Here is a 14,835-nt window from a genome sequence, read left to right on the forward strand (position 1 = left end):
TAGCGCCCGCTGCTGGGCCGGATGTCCATCGGCTGGATCTTATTCACAGAACATGAGAACAGTGTTTTTGAGAGGGTCTATGGAGCCGTGGCAATGGAAAAGCTCCAGATAACATAATAATCACGATAGGAGATAGCTTTCTATGAATCCTAACATACTCATTTCCACTTTAGTGACTCGGGAAATAAGTATAAAGGCTATGTCTCTTTTACAAATTAACGTGAATAAACTATGGTCAGATCTATGTTGTCTGGTATCTATTGAATAAAACCCTAACCCAGTTTGTAATTTTAAACCAAAGACTATGACAAAGATATTGAGCCAGTATTGTATTTTGGTTAAATGTTAACCAATTTTTTGGTAATACTTTTTTTTGACTTGAAGCCATGTTGAATACCTTGAATATACCTTGAATATCTTGAATTTCACAATGTCCCCATTAGACTTCTGTAAACAATATACCCAATGTATTGTATGTTCCATCTCTTCCTCCAAGTTGTAAACCTTCACAAGTTCACATATTTAAGAGTAAAGGCCGGGTACTCCTTATGATCATCTCATAGAAGTATTTATTTTATTTATTATACATTATATTAAGTGAGTGAATATACAGTAGCGTAACACATCTGAAGAACCCTCATGAAATGAAACCATTAGGATTTTCCATATATTGGTTTGGAACATGAGCGCCCCTTGTGATTTGCTTTCGATAAACAATTTTTCCTTCCAGTGGCAGTTTTTTTCCCCTCATTATTTCAAGATGGCGTCGAGCGGAGAAGATGGGGAGCACGAATGGACAGCGGCAGTACGACCGCTTTTATCGGCTTCTTACACCGCTTTTGAGACGAAGGAGCTACCCCAACTCGTTGGCTCTATTATCAACAGGTAACCGTTTATGTGTCAAGGACTATTGTCTCTCTGTTGACGCAGATAATGGCCATGTCCACCGCGGACTCCACCGCTCTGCTAACTCGCTAGCCCGCTAGCCCAGGTACAGTGCTAGCGTTAGCGGCTACACAGTTCCCCAGCTACACTACAGTGCCGTTTACATTGACCTCGACTCACTGGCTTGACGTTAGCTCCAAAGCTAGCGTACTTGTGTGTCATGGCATATACGCACTTAAAAGGCAAGCAAAACATAACGCACGAGACATGGCGAGCATTTGTACAGCATGGCCAGCATATTGGTAACGCGTTATTAGGATTAGTTATGTGTCTCAACGTTGTCTCAAGTGAAAATATGCTTTATCATGAGCTAGCTAACGCCAACATGACCAACAGGCTAGCTGGCCTGGAGACCTGTCTGGCCAGCGTCCTGGAGCTTCAAGATGTAGCCTAGCAGCTGACCATGAACAGTGTCTGTTGGTTAATTGTAATGGGCCGGATTTTGTTTATTATTGGTTCATGTGATCGGTGGGCCTGTCAACATGACACTGTCTGCTAGCTCCCATGGCAGCTGGTTTGACTCGTTGTGTGACTGGACAGATCATGTACTAGACGGATCATGTAAGGTGTAGTTCCTCATAACTAATGAGGTGGTATAAAGGGGGACTACAAGCCTGTCCATACATTTTGGAGGGTGTGTCGGGCTACTTGGAGAAGTTGTCTTGTAATATACTGTTATCGATTTGTTATATACTTCATAATTACTGTAAAGGGGGCGGGTCACGAGGCCGCAGGCTGTAACTAGATTTATTTATTAAGCAGCACATTGAACAATTGCGTTTAGAAGTTTTTGGCAGCATGTATACCAGTCGTTTGCGTGTAACTATACGGTTGTTTGTTGAAATCGTTATTTGGTGAGACTTGTTGCATTGTTTACATATTTGTATGAATTACGTTGTACTTCTGGCCAGCTGCTTTTCCACTTCATCGTAACAATAGGAAGCTCTTATTATAAAAGTCTGTATTTTAAGTGAAAATAATGGTCCTACTTGAACCTAACCCTTAATTTTGTTTGAGTTAAGATAAATTAATATGCATGTGTTGTGCACTGTAACAACACCTTCTGGGAATTCTGATGAAAGGGCCATCATTAGCAAACATTCATAGTAAATGGTTGCTTACCATATATATTCTTCAAAAGTTTACTGCAAAACATGTTGGCAGGGGGGTCTGGAGAAGACGTACCAAATTATACAAGACTGTTGACATTTTTCTAAAGCGATCACTGTCTCTAGATGATGTTATTTGGTAGCCAGTCCATCTACAGATAGAATGATTGGAGATGGTGACTTGAAGTGAGTGCTACTTTAGAACTCACTATTGGTCACTTTGTGGTCTAATTTACATTTTCGGAATTATTTAAAATCGGTAACTGGGTTAATGTTCACATTTGGCTAAGAGGTTAACATTCCCACTCTTATTTTGGTATGTGTTATATGTGCCAAAACTTTAAAACAACATTGAACCATTACCCAGAAAATACAGCCTGGACTGTAATATCCTGATGATGCTAAATGTTACCTGAAATCGAATTGACTAAATTACATACTTGGTTAATATATATATGGTAGTTAACCATTTTCCATATAGGCTAGATCCCAACGTGTACTCCATGATGAAATTCATTCCCATTTTGATGTTACACCATGGTCCTGTCAAAGAGGAAAAAATAAGGCTAAAGGGTGTTTTCACACCTTGAGTTCGGGGAAGTTGACACTTTGTTGCAAATCATTAGCGTTCACACTTGACTTTGTTAGGCTAACCAAACATTGTAAACGACACATGTCCCGCTGCTGACCCATGCAGTCACTGAATAATTTAATGTCAGTGTTTTTGTGAACAATGACCACAAGCAATTGCTTTATATAGTCGTTTTGTGTGCTTTCACCTCATTATTCCATCACATCTGACAAACTCTTTTTAATCTGGGGCAAGTTCACGTATATCTGGCTGAAGGTTTTATTATTTCCAGTTGGCAGTAAAAGTGTAGATTCAACTCACAATGTCTTTTTTTTTAGTTCACTTCTCATAGTTGGGTTGGATCACGTTTACACCTAAAGCAAACCGAACCAAAGTTCACTTGAAAGCAGGCAGAGTCTCCCCCCCCCCCCCGTTTGATAGCAGACCGTTTGGTCTGAAACAATGTAGGAATTGGCGTTCACATCTCCCTAAACAAACCGTGCCATGGGGGGAAACGCTCCAGTGCTAGACTAAGATGGACCAAACAGCTCAGGTGTGACAGCAGCCTCACCCAGGTTTTGAAATGGTCCAATACATATTAAATGATGTATGCCATGTTCCTCTAACCTGTTGGCAATTAATGACATTTGAGCCCGTAAACTTGATCCAAGTTGCCCTTATTTTCTGCCTGGTGGTGTCACATTAGCCCCCGGGTTGTTTGAGCCACCACAACCCGATATGCCGCAGGCCTGTTTTGATCGGGGGCTGTGGTGTTTTCGTCCATAAGATCGACGCAAGCTTAGTCTGTTGGCATTCCAGCATGGCAGCCGTTGTAGTCATGATTTGTTATTTTTCTTGGGGGCAAAGGTGGGAGCCTATGTTGCCTGCATTATCCAGATATTCTTGTTGCCTGTCGCTAACCTTCAGTGGATATGTCAATCTAGAGTGTTATATTATAGTTCCCATAATGTTTGTAGTACACCATTCTCTAAGAAGGCATAAAGAGTTCACACATTCTTATCTCTTCTTGCAGCATGCGTCTAGTCTGCTGTGTGTGTAGGTCCGCATCACAGAGCGAATGTAGCTGGGAGCCTTCAATGCTGATTTAGCTTGCACTGTCTGGGACCGGAGGAAAAGAAGCTTATTGTAGTTAGTATATGGGCCAAACTTCTTGTGAGCGAGTTTGCATTTAGGGCTGAAGTAAACAAAAATAGAGGGCAGGGTAGAACGTAGTCAACATGGCATTTATATATGGCAGATGTTGCATTTTGCTGGTACAATATGCGTGTTTTGCACTGCATTAACTCGCATTGCTGTGTAGACTAGACAGTAATTTTAGGTTTACAGGAAGCAAATGCAAATTTGCTCGACAACAGCGTAGAGGTTTTTGAGGGTGGGTAAGGTTCTGAGAAGGAGGGATGAGGAGCAGCGCCTCTTCTGCAATGTTTTGACTCGAGCTGGCTTGAAAATGCAAATCGAGCATATTTTACCTTTTACCTTTCTTTTATAAAATCAAGATTTCCCAGCTGTGTTTCTATTTATGATTGATGGGGCACTTTAACAATGCTTGGCGTGGTATGACCTAAATACCAGACGTTTTGCATAGTTTCTCAAGTTGAACCACTGGCAGTTTTAATTCATGTCTGTGTTTCTTTCTTTCTCCCTCTCAGTCCACGTCTCGCTCATCATATTAATAAACATGTCTATAACAATGTGTTTTACCTTAATTTGCAGTGAATCAGAGATTCTTCACCATGACAAACAGTATGAGCCATTCTACTCATCATTCGTGGCCCTCTCGGCACATTACATCACCACAGTGTGTGGACAAAGTAAGTCATCGTCTCTCTTGCTGGCTTTATGCAGCACCTTGGCTACTTGCAGACAAAGTTATGTCACTACTCATTACTCAGTCATATGGGGCTGGACGAGGGTCACACACTATGTCCATATTGAATCCTGTATGTTTTTAAGGCCACTCTGGCCACTAAAAGATTAATCGAATATAAAATACAAACAAATCACACTTCAAATCCACCCAATGAAATACATGTGCAACCAAATAAACGTAGTTTCAAACATGTCAACTATCATGATTCTGTGATCTTTTTAAGTTCCCTCTTGATAGCGTGGTGTCTTTTACTCCAGGTAAATCTGCACCATTGTTGACCTCTGCCTCTGCCTTTTTTTTGTAGTACCAAGGAACCAGCTGCAGTCAGTAGCCTCAGCATGTAAAGTTCTGATCGAATTCTCTCTGCTGCGGCTGGAGAACCCAGACGAAGCATGCGCCGTTTCGCAGGTAAGACCAACTGCTGAGGAACCAAAGGACACCTACTATCAACTATTTGTGCCGCACAAAATTTTGATTATCTTGTCACCGGTTTTTTCTGAATTGTCACTTAAAAAAGGTTGAAGAGAAATATGTACATTAAAAAAATATGACATAGTGACAAAAACTTACATTACTTGTTTGTTATCGCTTGGGTTGCATTATTATTTTCAGATTTCCTCAGATTTCTCAGAAGTAAATCTCTTTCATCCCTCCCCACTAGAAACACCTGATCCTCCTGATAAAAGGACTCTGCACAGGCTGCAGCAGACTAGACCGCACAGAGATCATAACTTTCACTGCAATGATGAAGTCTGCCAAGTTGCCTCAAACTGTCAAGACCCTATCAGACGGTGAGTGCATGGCATCCCAGCCCAAGTCTGCCCCGTCGGATGGCGTCGGTGTTTGGAATGCTATCTTGTTTGGCAAGCGATAGCCAGCGGTGCTGTTCCAATAGCCTCTGCAGTGGCATTTAGAGGCTTGACTCAGACCAACACCGATGTCAGAGATAATTCGATATTTTATGTTTAGGCATTGGTTGAAAAAGCTTGACTACTTTCAATGTTAAACCTCAATGTCGGCTGTGATTGGACAATAAATATATAATTGAATGATTGAATCCGAGGATGGATAAGTAGTACTCATTAAGTCATTCTAATGATTCACCTTAATCACACAGTGGAGGACCAGAAGGAGCTTCCCAGTGTCCTGAATCCAGAGCTCCGGCACAAGGAAGTGCAAATGAACTTTTTCAACCAACTGACTTCAGTTTTTAACCCGGACCTGACGACCCTGCTGTCCTCTCCGTCGGCGTCACACACGCAGGTAAACCCTCTCACCATCCCCCGGTTAGCTTCTACTGCCTCGCTTGTCGGTAGAAGGATCCCGTATTAATTCCTCTTAAAACGAAATGTCTTTTTTTTGTTCTCTTTCCATGTAGGCCGAGAGCGACTGTGACGAGCAAATGACGACAGATCAGGCCATCCAGGCCAAAATGAAGAACGCCTTTGTCTCTCAGAATGTGTCCAGTTTACAGGAACTAGGTGAGAAATGATCTTTCAAGGAAATGTTATATACTACAAACTGCAAAATTCCTTATTATTCAGAAAGGTGCTTGAGTTTGGGATGGTCGGTTGGTTCAGCGTGGTTCTGCTTCTTGTAGGTGGGTCAGAGAAGCTGCTGCGGGTGTGCCTCAACCTGCCCTACTTCCTCCGCTACATCAACCGCTTCCAGGATGCTGTATCAGCCAACTCCTTCTTCATCATGCCCGCCACGGTGGCCGACGCCACCGCCGTTCGCAACGGGTAAGCCTCTCTCCCTCTTTCAGTGGAGTCTCCCCATTCTCGGGAGTTTTGCGGCATTATCGAAACAAAAGGATGTTAAATGTTCCGTGACATTTTACATCAACAATTGTTTACTACTTTTCAATGTAATGCCAATGAACCAGTGAACCAGGGGGACATATTAATTGTATTGTTATTAGGGCATAACAATGTACTGAGATATCACTACATTCTCCAATCCGCATGTACACGAATCATGCAATGGTAAGAATAAGGCGACAGCTGCCCTGTTCCAGTTCCGATCGTTCGAAGAGAGACAGTGTGAGTAACAGTAGCGTCGTGTCTGCAAGTGGCGCTCGGTTCACCTGCGTTCGGCTCCCTCCCTCTGGTACAGGTTTCATTCTTTAGTCATTGACGTGACGATGGCCCTGGACACACTCTCCCTTCCCGTCCTGGAGCCCCTGACGCCCGGCAGGCTACTGGATATGACCGTGCTGGCCCTGAGCTGTCTCTATGCTGGTAGGGTCAATGTGATTGATGCATTATACAAAGTGTCACCGTAGAATTAAATCATCTACCCTGACATTGATGTTAAGTTAAACAAGGATTCTTTGGAGGTTATCACTTTAACAAGGGGCCATGTGCATGTCATCCTGGAGTTATTGGTATGTTAATTGCAAAGCTAATCGAGATAATCGAATATACATAATATTGTCCTTTTCCTATTTTGCACGTTTGGAGTTTGTCAAATGATGGTACTACTGTGCCCCAGGTGTGAGCGTGGCTACCTGCATGGCAATCCTGCAGGTGGGCAGCGGCCTGCAACTCCGCTCAGCCTCCACCGGCAGTAAAGAGGAAGACTACGAGAACGACGCTGCCACCATCGTGCAGAAATGTGTGAGTAGGAACACTAACGCATGGCTCGACGACAGTGAGAGGAAGTATTCAGTGGTGTTCTAATTTAACGAGGAAAACCTTTCTTGTGTTTCAAAACAGTTGGAGATCTATGAAATGATTGGACAGGCCATCAGTAACTCTCGCAGAGCTGGAGGAGAGGTGAGGATCTTTCAATACAACCAAGATGTGTGATGAGCATATATATTTATACATTTCCATGAATTTATAATTTTTTTTTTTTTTTTTATATTTGTATTATGATTGAACGATGCATAACATCAATTATAATTTTTTTGATATTTATCAGTACTGGACCATTGATAATCAATGTCCATTCTGTGTCCGGCCGCAGCACTACCAGAACTTCCAGCTGCTGGGAGCCTGGTGCCTGCTGAACAGCCTGTATCTGATCCTCAACCTGAGCCCCACTGCCCTGGCCGACAAGGGCAAGGAGAAGGACCCGCTGGCCGCACTGCGCGTGAGGGACATCGCCGCACGCACCAAGGAAGGCGCGGGCTCGCCCAAACTGGGCCCCGGCAAAGGGTACGCGTTGGCACGACGCTGTCATGCCAGCCTGCTGCCCTGCTTAAACGCCGTTTTTATTCTTTAGCCCAAAGCACATGGCGTGTCGATACACAATATCATTATATTTCTTTTTGGGTCGTGCAACAAAAACCAACTGAAATTTGAGCTCCTTGTTCTTTGGGGTTTATTCTTCAGTTTAGTAAATGTCTTTACTTTTCTGAGGTTTTCCAATGCCGCTTTTCCACCGCACATGTAGCTCGACTCGACACGACACGACTCGACACGGTAGCAGCGCGGGTCCTTTTCCACCGCAAATAGTACCTCCGGGACGTGGGCGGGGTCGGCTGCGCGAAAGGGCCGTGACGTATTTTTGTACGCGACGCAAACAACACCTACGTAACCCACACATGGACAGAACCCACATAACAACAATGGAGAACATCGATGCGATGGTATTCGTGTTCGTATTATTAGCTGGCATGTTGAAGAAGTGGAATATGTTGGCTGCGGCGCTGCTATGGCTGTTACCAGCATGGTTGCCATGTCGCTCTCGTGACTTCGTCACACTCTCTGGCCAATCAGCCGGCCGTCTGCCGACGTCACCTTTTAGCATCGGCTCAACCGCTTGGAACCTAGAGCGAGGCGGTACTAGAAAAAGCAGCCACTTCAGGTACCAGATACCATGTTTTCGCGGTGGAAACGCAAAAAAGGCGAGCTGAGTCGAGTCGAGTCGTGTCGAGCTGGTACCATGCAGTGGAAAAGCGGCACAAGTAAGCTACTGTAATCACATTATGTCCTGTTTCAACACGTCGATGGCCTATTGCTTTGTATTCTATGCAGATTATCTTTTTTTTTTGTAAATGTTTTTAATTTCTTTCCTCAAGGCACCAAGGGTTTGGAGTCCTTTCCGTCATCCTGGCCAACCACGCCATCAAACTACTTACCTCCCTGTTCCAAGACCTCCAGGTGGAAGCCCTTCACCGGGTAAGACCCACCACACAAACCGTGAGTCCTTCGGCATGTTGAAGTGCCCCTCGTGGTTCTGAGTCGTACTGCACGCTGAATATGTTGCTGTGTTGCTGTGAAACTGGGAGTTCAGAGGAAATGAAAATGAAACCTAAGAGTGTTACTGCTGTTGAGGAAAGCGTAACTTAATTTGATTGGTGATCGGGAACGGGAGGCTGCAAAGCATGTGACAGCCATCCGCTGGTCAGTCTGTTGACTTCATGAGTTTCATTTTCTTTACAATATTGTCTGCCTTTTATTTTATAAATTGAGTGATGTATATTGAGGATTCCAATTTTACAAATTAACAAATGTCTCTATGAATAATAATATTGTTTGATCAGTCCTAGCCTACAAGTTCAACACAAACGTTTTTCCCCCCACAATGACTTATTTAACACGTGACGTTTCTAATGCACCTGGCCGACAGGCCTGGGCCAGCGACGGGCCCCCAGCAGAGCTCAACATCATGGCTCAGAGCACATCCATCCAGAGAGTCCAGAGGCTCATTGACTCTGTGCCGCTGACCAACCTGCTCTTCACCCTGCTCTCAACCTCCTACAAGAAGGTGTGGACAGCTCACTCCTAGCCCTGGTGTGCCCTTTGTCCAAAAGTCTTAAACCTATGCAAAGTGTGTTGATGTTTCATTTTTTAGAGCAAGTCCGATTTTATCCGTGATTGGGGATAACCTATATGCTCAACACCTTAACTGATGTATGTAACGTACTGATAGTAATATCTTAGTTTCGTGAAGATAAAAGATGAAACTATAATAACATTGCTAGTATCAACAGGTTTTTTACAAATTCCATTTTGCCATCATATGTACTTGTTTAGCAGCACTTTTATCCAAAGCAATTTACAAAGACATCTTTGGGGGAAATCCCATTTTTTAATGAGCAAGCTGATGCTATTCACCCCGCTCACTGATACAACCGGGTGTCGATTGTCCTGCAGGCGTGCGTGCTCCAGCGTCAGAGGAAGGGCTCCGTCAGCAGCGACGCAAGCGCCTCCACAGACTCCAACACCTTCTACGAGGACGACTTCAGCAGTACGGAGGAGGACAGCAGCCAAGGTACATTGTACTTTACTGGGGCTCTCACCAGGCCGTAGAATAACAAGTCTCTGCAGATCTAGGATCGGTTTGTTTATTTTTCCGATGTTGTTGTTAATGTAATTACTTAATAACCTGCACAAAGAGAACAGATTTCAGTTCATAATTGTAGCAAAAGATTTATGGAATAATATTGTTTTACTGGAAGAAGACCACGTAGCGCTGGTATTTCTTTCATCACTTTGCATAGGACTGATCGCTTCTCTTGGGACAAGTTTCCCTTGATTTCAGATTCCTATGTTAATCCATACAATATTGGGGTGTTATTCGCTGTTCACAGCATTCCTTCTTTACTCTTTCTGTTACTCCTCAATGATCACGTGAGAGTAATCATATAAACAGGACGTTTCAACAGTACATGTGAACATTTTGGTGATATTTAGTTTGCTGCCATATTGCTGCGACCGTTTTACATTTTGTGTTGTTGATTAGCACAATTAATTCAATTCCATATATTATTTATGCATATTTGTATAAGCTTCATGCTGCTGACGGCATGCCATGACATTCTAGATTTGATTTGGCCATTTGAAATGCACATGCAAAGATGAGTTTGTTCAGCTACTTAAATTGCCACCAACATCACCATTAAAACAATGGACAGGCTGCAGTTAGAAAAAAGCCTACAAAGACACTGGTTTATAGACCTCTATGTATAATCAAGCAGCACCCCTGTGTGTTTGTGTGTTTAACCCCTCAAAGAACTTGCATCAGGTCTGAGTTGTGTACAGGAAGGGTTTAAAAACGGTGTGCTGTTTATACCAGTGTCAGATCCTTTTGGCAGAACTCTGCAGCCAATTCAGACCAGTCTAGTATCAGGTCAGTAAAGTTATCCCCCTGAGGCAGCAATTGTAAGTGCCCCCCCCCCTCCCCCCAACATGTCTACATCCGCACACAAAGACCATCCTAGCGCCCACTAATCCAAACTGTGCTGCTTCCGTTGCACGATGCCAGTGTAGTTGACAGTGTTGTGCTGTTTCAGCAGAGAGAAGACAGGAGAACCCAAGTGCAGCTTGTGTCTCAGGTCAGCAGTTCTCTGTCCTCGTGGGGGTGGGTGGGCTTACCCAGACCTTGGTGTCCGCATCACTGTCCTAGACCTAACTTTGTTGATGTTGTTTCTGTTGTCGTTGTATGTCACACAAAACGTAGGCTCTTGAGCTGGGGCTTGTCACCTGTACAACATAACAGAGCCACAGAGGAACGCTTTGTCCAAACCCTCAAACTATCCTAATTAATTGACTTGGGCTAAAGTGTTTGTCTCTGGCTCTGACTAGTGTAAAGGATAATACCAGTGGTGTCGATGGATATAACATCTTGTCTTTGCTGAAAGATTAGATTTAGACTGAACCCCATTCTGACGTTCAGAGGTGGGGTATCCCTGCACTTTGCAGTGTCGACGCTTAACATGCATACTGCTTCAGTATCTCCGATATCTTATTGAAATGTGTTTGAGATGGTAATCTATCCGATACTAGTAAACACACTTCTTTGGCTACAACGGTCATGTTGACGACTGAGATTGGAACCCATGGCCGTATACACTGGTATTATCCTTTAACTACAATATGTTCCTGTTATGCTTGTAAGACTAAAGGCTTAGGTTGTATTCACTATGCCCCGCCTTGCCTTCACCCAATGAGCTATGGTTCTCTTGTTATGCATGCAGATGTGAATATCAACTTAAACTGATATTCCCTATGGGATAACTTTCGCCTAGTGCCCTGTTAGATTCAGATCTTTTAATAACCAAGTCGTACAAAGTGGAGGTCATCTGATCTATTATGTCCCCTTATTTTACTATTAGGTGTAAGTAACTTGGTACATTGACTGCACATTTGCCAGTGCCAATGACCGCTAATGTTTTGGGCTGTTAATTTAAACCAAGAGTCAAAAGATTTGTAGAATCTTGTAGGTGGAAAGAACAGAATTGGCTGTGAGCTAATATGAGTTAGCAGATGAACATACCGTCTTCTCGGTTGGCAACTACTGTAATTTTCACCCATAACTTTAACATTTTGTTTGAGTATTTAATGCATTTAACAAATCACATTTAGTTGTCATTTTTAAATTTACAACTTAGTTACTATAATTCCTGTTTTCATGGGTCAGCTCAGCGGTATATATGAAGCCGACGGTAGCCATTGCATCGATCACCTTCCTGCATTGCTTTTTGTTTCTTCACTAGTAATGGTGGTCTTCTTGCTCTTGTCCAGCTGCCATCTGCACAACATTTATAGGTGTCCCAATCTAGCTTGAACGCTGATACTACCTGCATTTTGATGTCACCTCAGCCACCGAACCTACGCCATGTATTGATTTTGTATTCTTGGCACGTGTGTATACACCACGCCGTCCCTGCCTTGAAGCGTAACGCGCTAAACATCCAGTGTGTCCTTCCAGACGATGACAGTGAGCCCATCTTGGGCCTTTGGTTTGAGGAGACGATCTCCCCCTCCAAAGAGAAGGTGGCGCCTCCACCTCCTCCACCACCCCCACCCCTGGAGACCTCTCCCCGTCTGAAGAGCCCCAGCAAGCACAACCCGAGCGAGAACGGCAACATCCTGGCGGGCCGCAAAGACCCAGAGCTGGTGAGCTGCTTGTTTAAATACATTGATTTTTTATCAATGTTTTCATTTCATCATTTGTTCCGTGTAATATAGTTGTTTGTGAGTTTTGCCTTCCCCCGGTGCATCGTATTTTACATTTGGAAACAAGGATTGTTCTTCCTTGTCTAGTTCCTCGGCCTTGCCTCCAGCATCCTGAACTTCATCACCACCTCAATGCTCAAGTCCAGGAACAACTTCATCCGCAACTACCTGAGTGTGTCCCTGACGGAGCAGCACATGGCCACGCTGGCCAGCATCATCAAGGACGTGGACAAAGACGTGAAAGGTAGGCAAAGGGGTTGAGGAACCACACAGACGACCTATAGACACGGGACACGATGGTGTCTATTTACAGGGAGGGTACAAGCTTTAATTGAGTAGTGTAGTGGAGTTTATCGACACCTATACAAGAGGACCGCTTAAATGCAATGGACTTTGTTTAAGGTGGGACAGAGAGATGAAAGATCATTAGAGGCGTAAACACATGCAGCTGTAATTCTGTATAAAAGTTTTAATGTGTACAACTATATAAGTCGTCCATCTGTGATGCTGCAAAGTAATAATTTTAGTAATACCTTCTCTGTAAAATTTATACTTGGCAACAATGTTATGGTGTTGCATTTTATGAGCAACATCCTAAAGTTGTTGTCCAGTGACGCTCTCAGATGCCGGAGACTGTCCGCTTTCCTCACTCATAAGGTGCACTGTGTTTCATTTCAGGTTCCTCAGATGAAGTGTTTTCTCTGGCCCTCTACCACTTCAACCACACACTTGTGACCTCAGACCTACCATCTCCAGCCCTGCAGGTAAAGGAAGTGGTCATTTGCTCAGAGTATATCCTAACATTCAATGTTAACGTTAGCGTGTGGCTGCTCCAAAAAGCTGCAGCCGATCTCACTGCTCTACATTTTGCGCATCCCTCGTACAATTCTCAACAAATGCTTCCGGTGTGTGTTTTCCCAGAGCATACTGCTTCAACAGCTGGGGGTGGCCCCGTTCTCGGAGGGCCCCTGGCCCCTGTACATCCACCCCCAGTCCCTTTCGGTGCTCTCCAGGCTGCTCCTGATATGGCAGCACAAAGCCACCCTGCAGGGCGAGCCTGACGTGCCCGAGTGCATCAAAGTCTGGGAACGGTTAGCTACATACTCATTCTATTCCCTTATCATTCGTAAAAAAAAAATCCTCAACCAAGTAGCTTTGGTTATAGAGTGATTGTGCTGAGGTGCCTCACAACAGTATTGCAACAATTGTTCTCATCGTGTATCTTCCCCTCCACTCCCCTGACCCCCCCTGCAGGTTCCTGGGAACCCTGAAGCAGCACACCATCCAGGGCTCCATCCCCGGCGACGAGGACCTCAACGTGGAGCACCTGCAGCTGCTGCTGCTCCTCTTCCACAACCTGTCGGAGGGAGGCCGCCACATGGTGCTCACCCTAGTGGCCCAGGCCATCGCCGAGGTGGCCCAGAGCGGAGAGACCCAGCTGAAGGCCGTGCCCCTCAACCTGGCCCGCCTGCTGCTGGTCCTCGACTACATGCTGCACCACTACTCCAAGACACCCGTGTACCTGTTTGAACAGGTAGGAGAGGCGGAAGGCCCCCGTCTAGATACACTGGTAGAGGGTTGGCTGGACCCGGCCAGAGTGAGCGGTTCGGTAGTCTTACAAGTCAAACTACAACAGGAAACAACGAGTAACTCCGCTATAGCACCACGGCTGGATGCTGGATTAGGGGTTTGGTTCCCGCTAGTGGATACCTGCTCGAAGAATGTATCAGGGTATTCTAAGAGCAACACATGGCTATTTATAATATTTTCCAGTCCTATAGATATGAGTATTCTCTACAGATGAGTAATCTCTTCAGGAAATTCAAATTGCTTTAGCTTCTGAATGCTAACAGTGACTATTCTGTTATTTGTATCCACATATTTATCGTTGTTCATGAGGGCAAATCATGATGTCGTTCGTAGGTCCAGTACAACCTCCTGACCCCGCCCTCGTCCGGCCCCGGTTCGCCCCAGGACGGAAGCAAGCGGGGCAGCCTCCCTCTCTACTACGGCTTCAAGGAGGTGGAGGAGAACTGGTCCAAACACTGCTCTGCAGGTAGAGCCCCGGCAGCGCCGTCCCAGCAGCCAGTCCAGAAGCGATAAAGCCAAAGTGTCAGATATAATAAGACGTTGTTGTCGTTGTTGTCTGGTTGCAGATGCGACTCTACAGCCCAAGTTCTACTGCATCCTCTCTCCTGATGCCTCTGAGGACGACCTCAGCCGACTGGACAGCAAGGTGAGACACCGTCTCCAGGAGGTCACACCACCGCTGCTTAGACACGCGTGTTGGGAATTTGTCGTCGCCGGCATACTGTTCTAAGAGTTATTTACTCTTTGTTCGTTTCTCTCAATATTTTTATGTCATGTTTCAGGTTTTATAAATATATTACCATAAACTGTTTTAGTCAT

General features: G+C 44.6%; 1 protein-coding gene across 17 annotated transcripts in view; it reads left to right on the top strand.

Moving 5' to 3' along the window:
* Window positions 1-755: 755 nt before the first annotated feature.
* Window positions 756-14,835, top strand: part of ubr4 (ubiquitin protein ligase E3 component n-recognin 4) — a 59,094-nt gene continuing 45,014 nt past the window's right edge. For 8 of the 17 annotated variants that reach the window (XM_030338534.1, XM_030338700.1, XM_030338793.1 and 5 more), the window contains exons 1-22: window positions 761-885; window positions 4,360-4,457; window positions 4,821-4,924; window positions 5,178-5,307; window positions 5,634-5,779; window positions 5,895-5,997; window positions 6,117-6,258; window positions 6,632-6,756; window positions 7,010-7,134; window positions 7,234-7,293; window positions 7,487-7,677; window positions 8,544-8,664; window positions 9,095-9,232; window positions 9,622-9,739; window positions 10,761-10,802; window positions 12,179-12,366; window positions 12,514-12,670; window positions 13,105-13,190; window positions 13,348-13,517; window positions 13,681-13,960; window positions 14,350-14,482; window positions 14,583-14,662. In XM_030338534.1, the coding sequence (XP_030194394.1) occupies window positions 761-885; window positions 4,360-4,457; window positions 4,821-4,924; window positions 5,178-5,307; window positions 5,634-5,779; window positions 5,895-5,997; window positions 6,117-6,258; window positions 6,632-6,756; window positions 7,010-7,134; window positions 7,234-7,293; window positions 7,487-7,677; window positions 8,544-8,664; window positions 9,095-9,232; window positions 9,622-9,739; window positions 10,761-10,802; window positions 12,179-12,366; window positions 12,514-12,670; window positions 13,105-13,190; window positions 13,348-13,517; window positions 13,681-13,960; window positions 14,350-14,482; window positions 14,583-14,662 (2,862 nt within the window). Of the gene's footprint in view, window positions 886-4,359; window positions 4,458-4,820; window positions 4,925-5,177; window positions 5,308-5,633; window positions 5,780-5,894; window positions 5,998-6,116; window positions 6,259-6,631; window positions 6,757-7,009; window positions 7,135-7,233; window positions 7,294-7,486; window positions 7,678-8,543; window positions 8,665-9,094; window positions 9,233-9,621; window positions 9,740-10,760; window positions 10,803-12,178; window positions 12,367-12,513; window positions 12,671-13,104; window positions 13,191-13,347; window positions 13,518-13,680; window positions 13,961-14,349; window positions 14,483-14,582; window positions 14,663-14,835 lie in introns of all 17 variants that reach the window. The other 9 variants (XM_030339245.1, XM_030339249.1, XM_030339266.1 and 6 more) reach the window with 6 other exon arrangements.

This window comes from Gadus morhua, chromosome 1 (genome assembly GCF_902167405.1).
Source record: "Gadus morhua chromosome 1, gadMor3.0, whole genome shotgun sequence".
Classification (NCBI taxonomy): Eukaryota; Metazoa; Chordata; class Actinopteri; order Gadiformes; family Gadidae; genus Gadus; species Gadus morhua.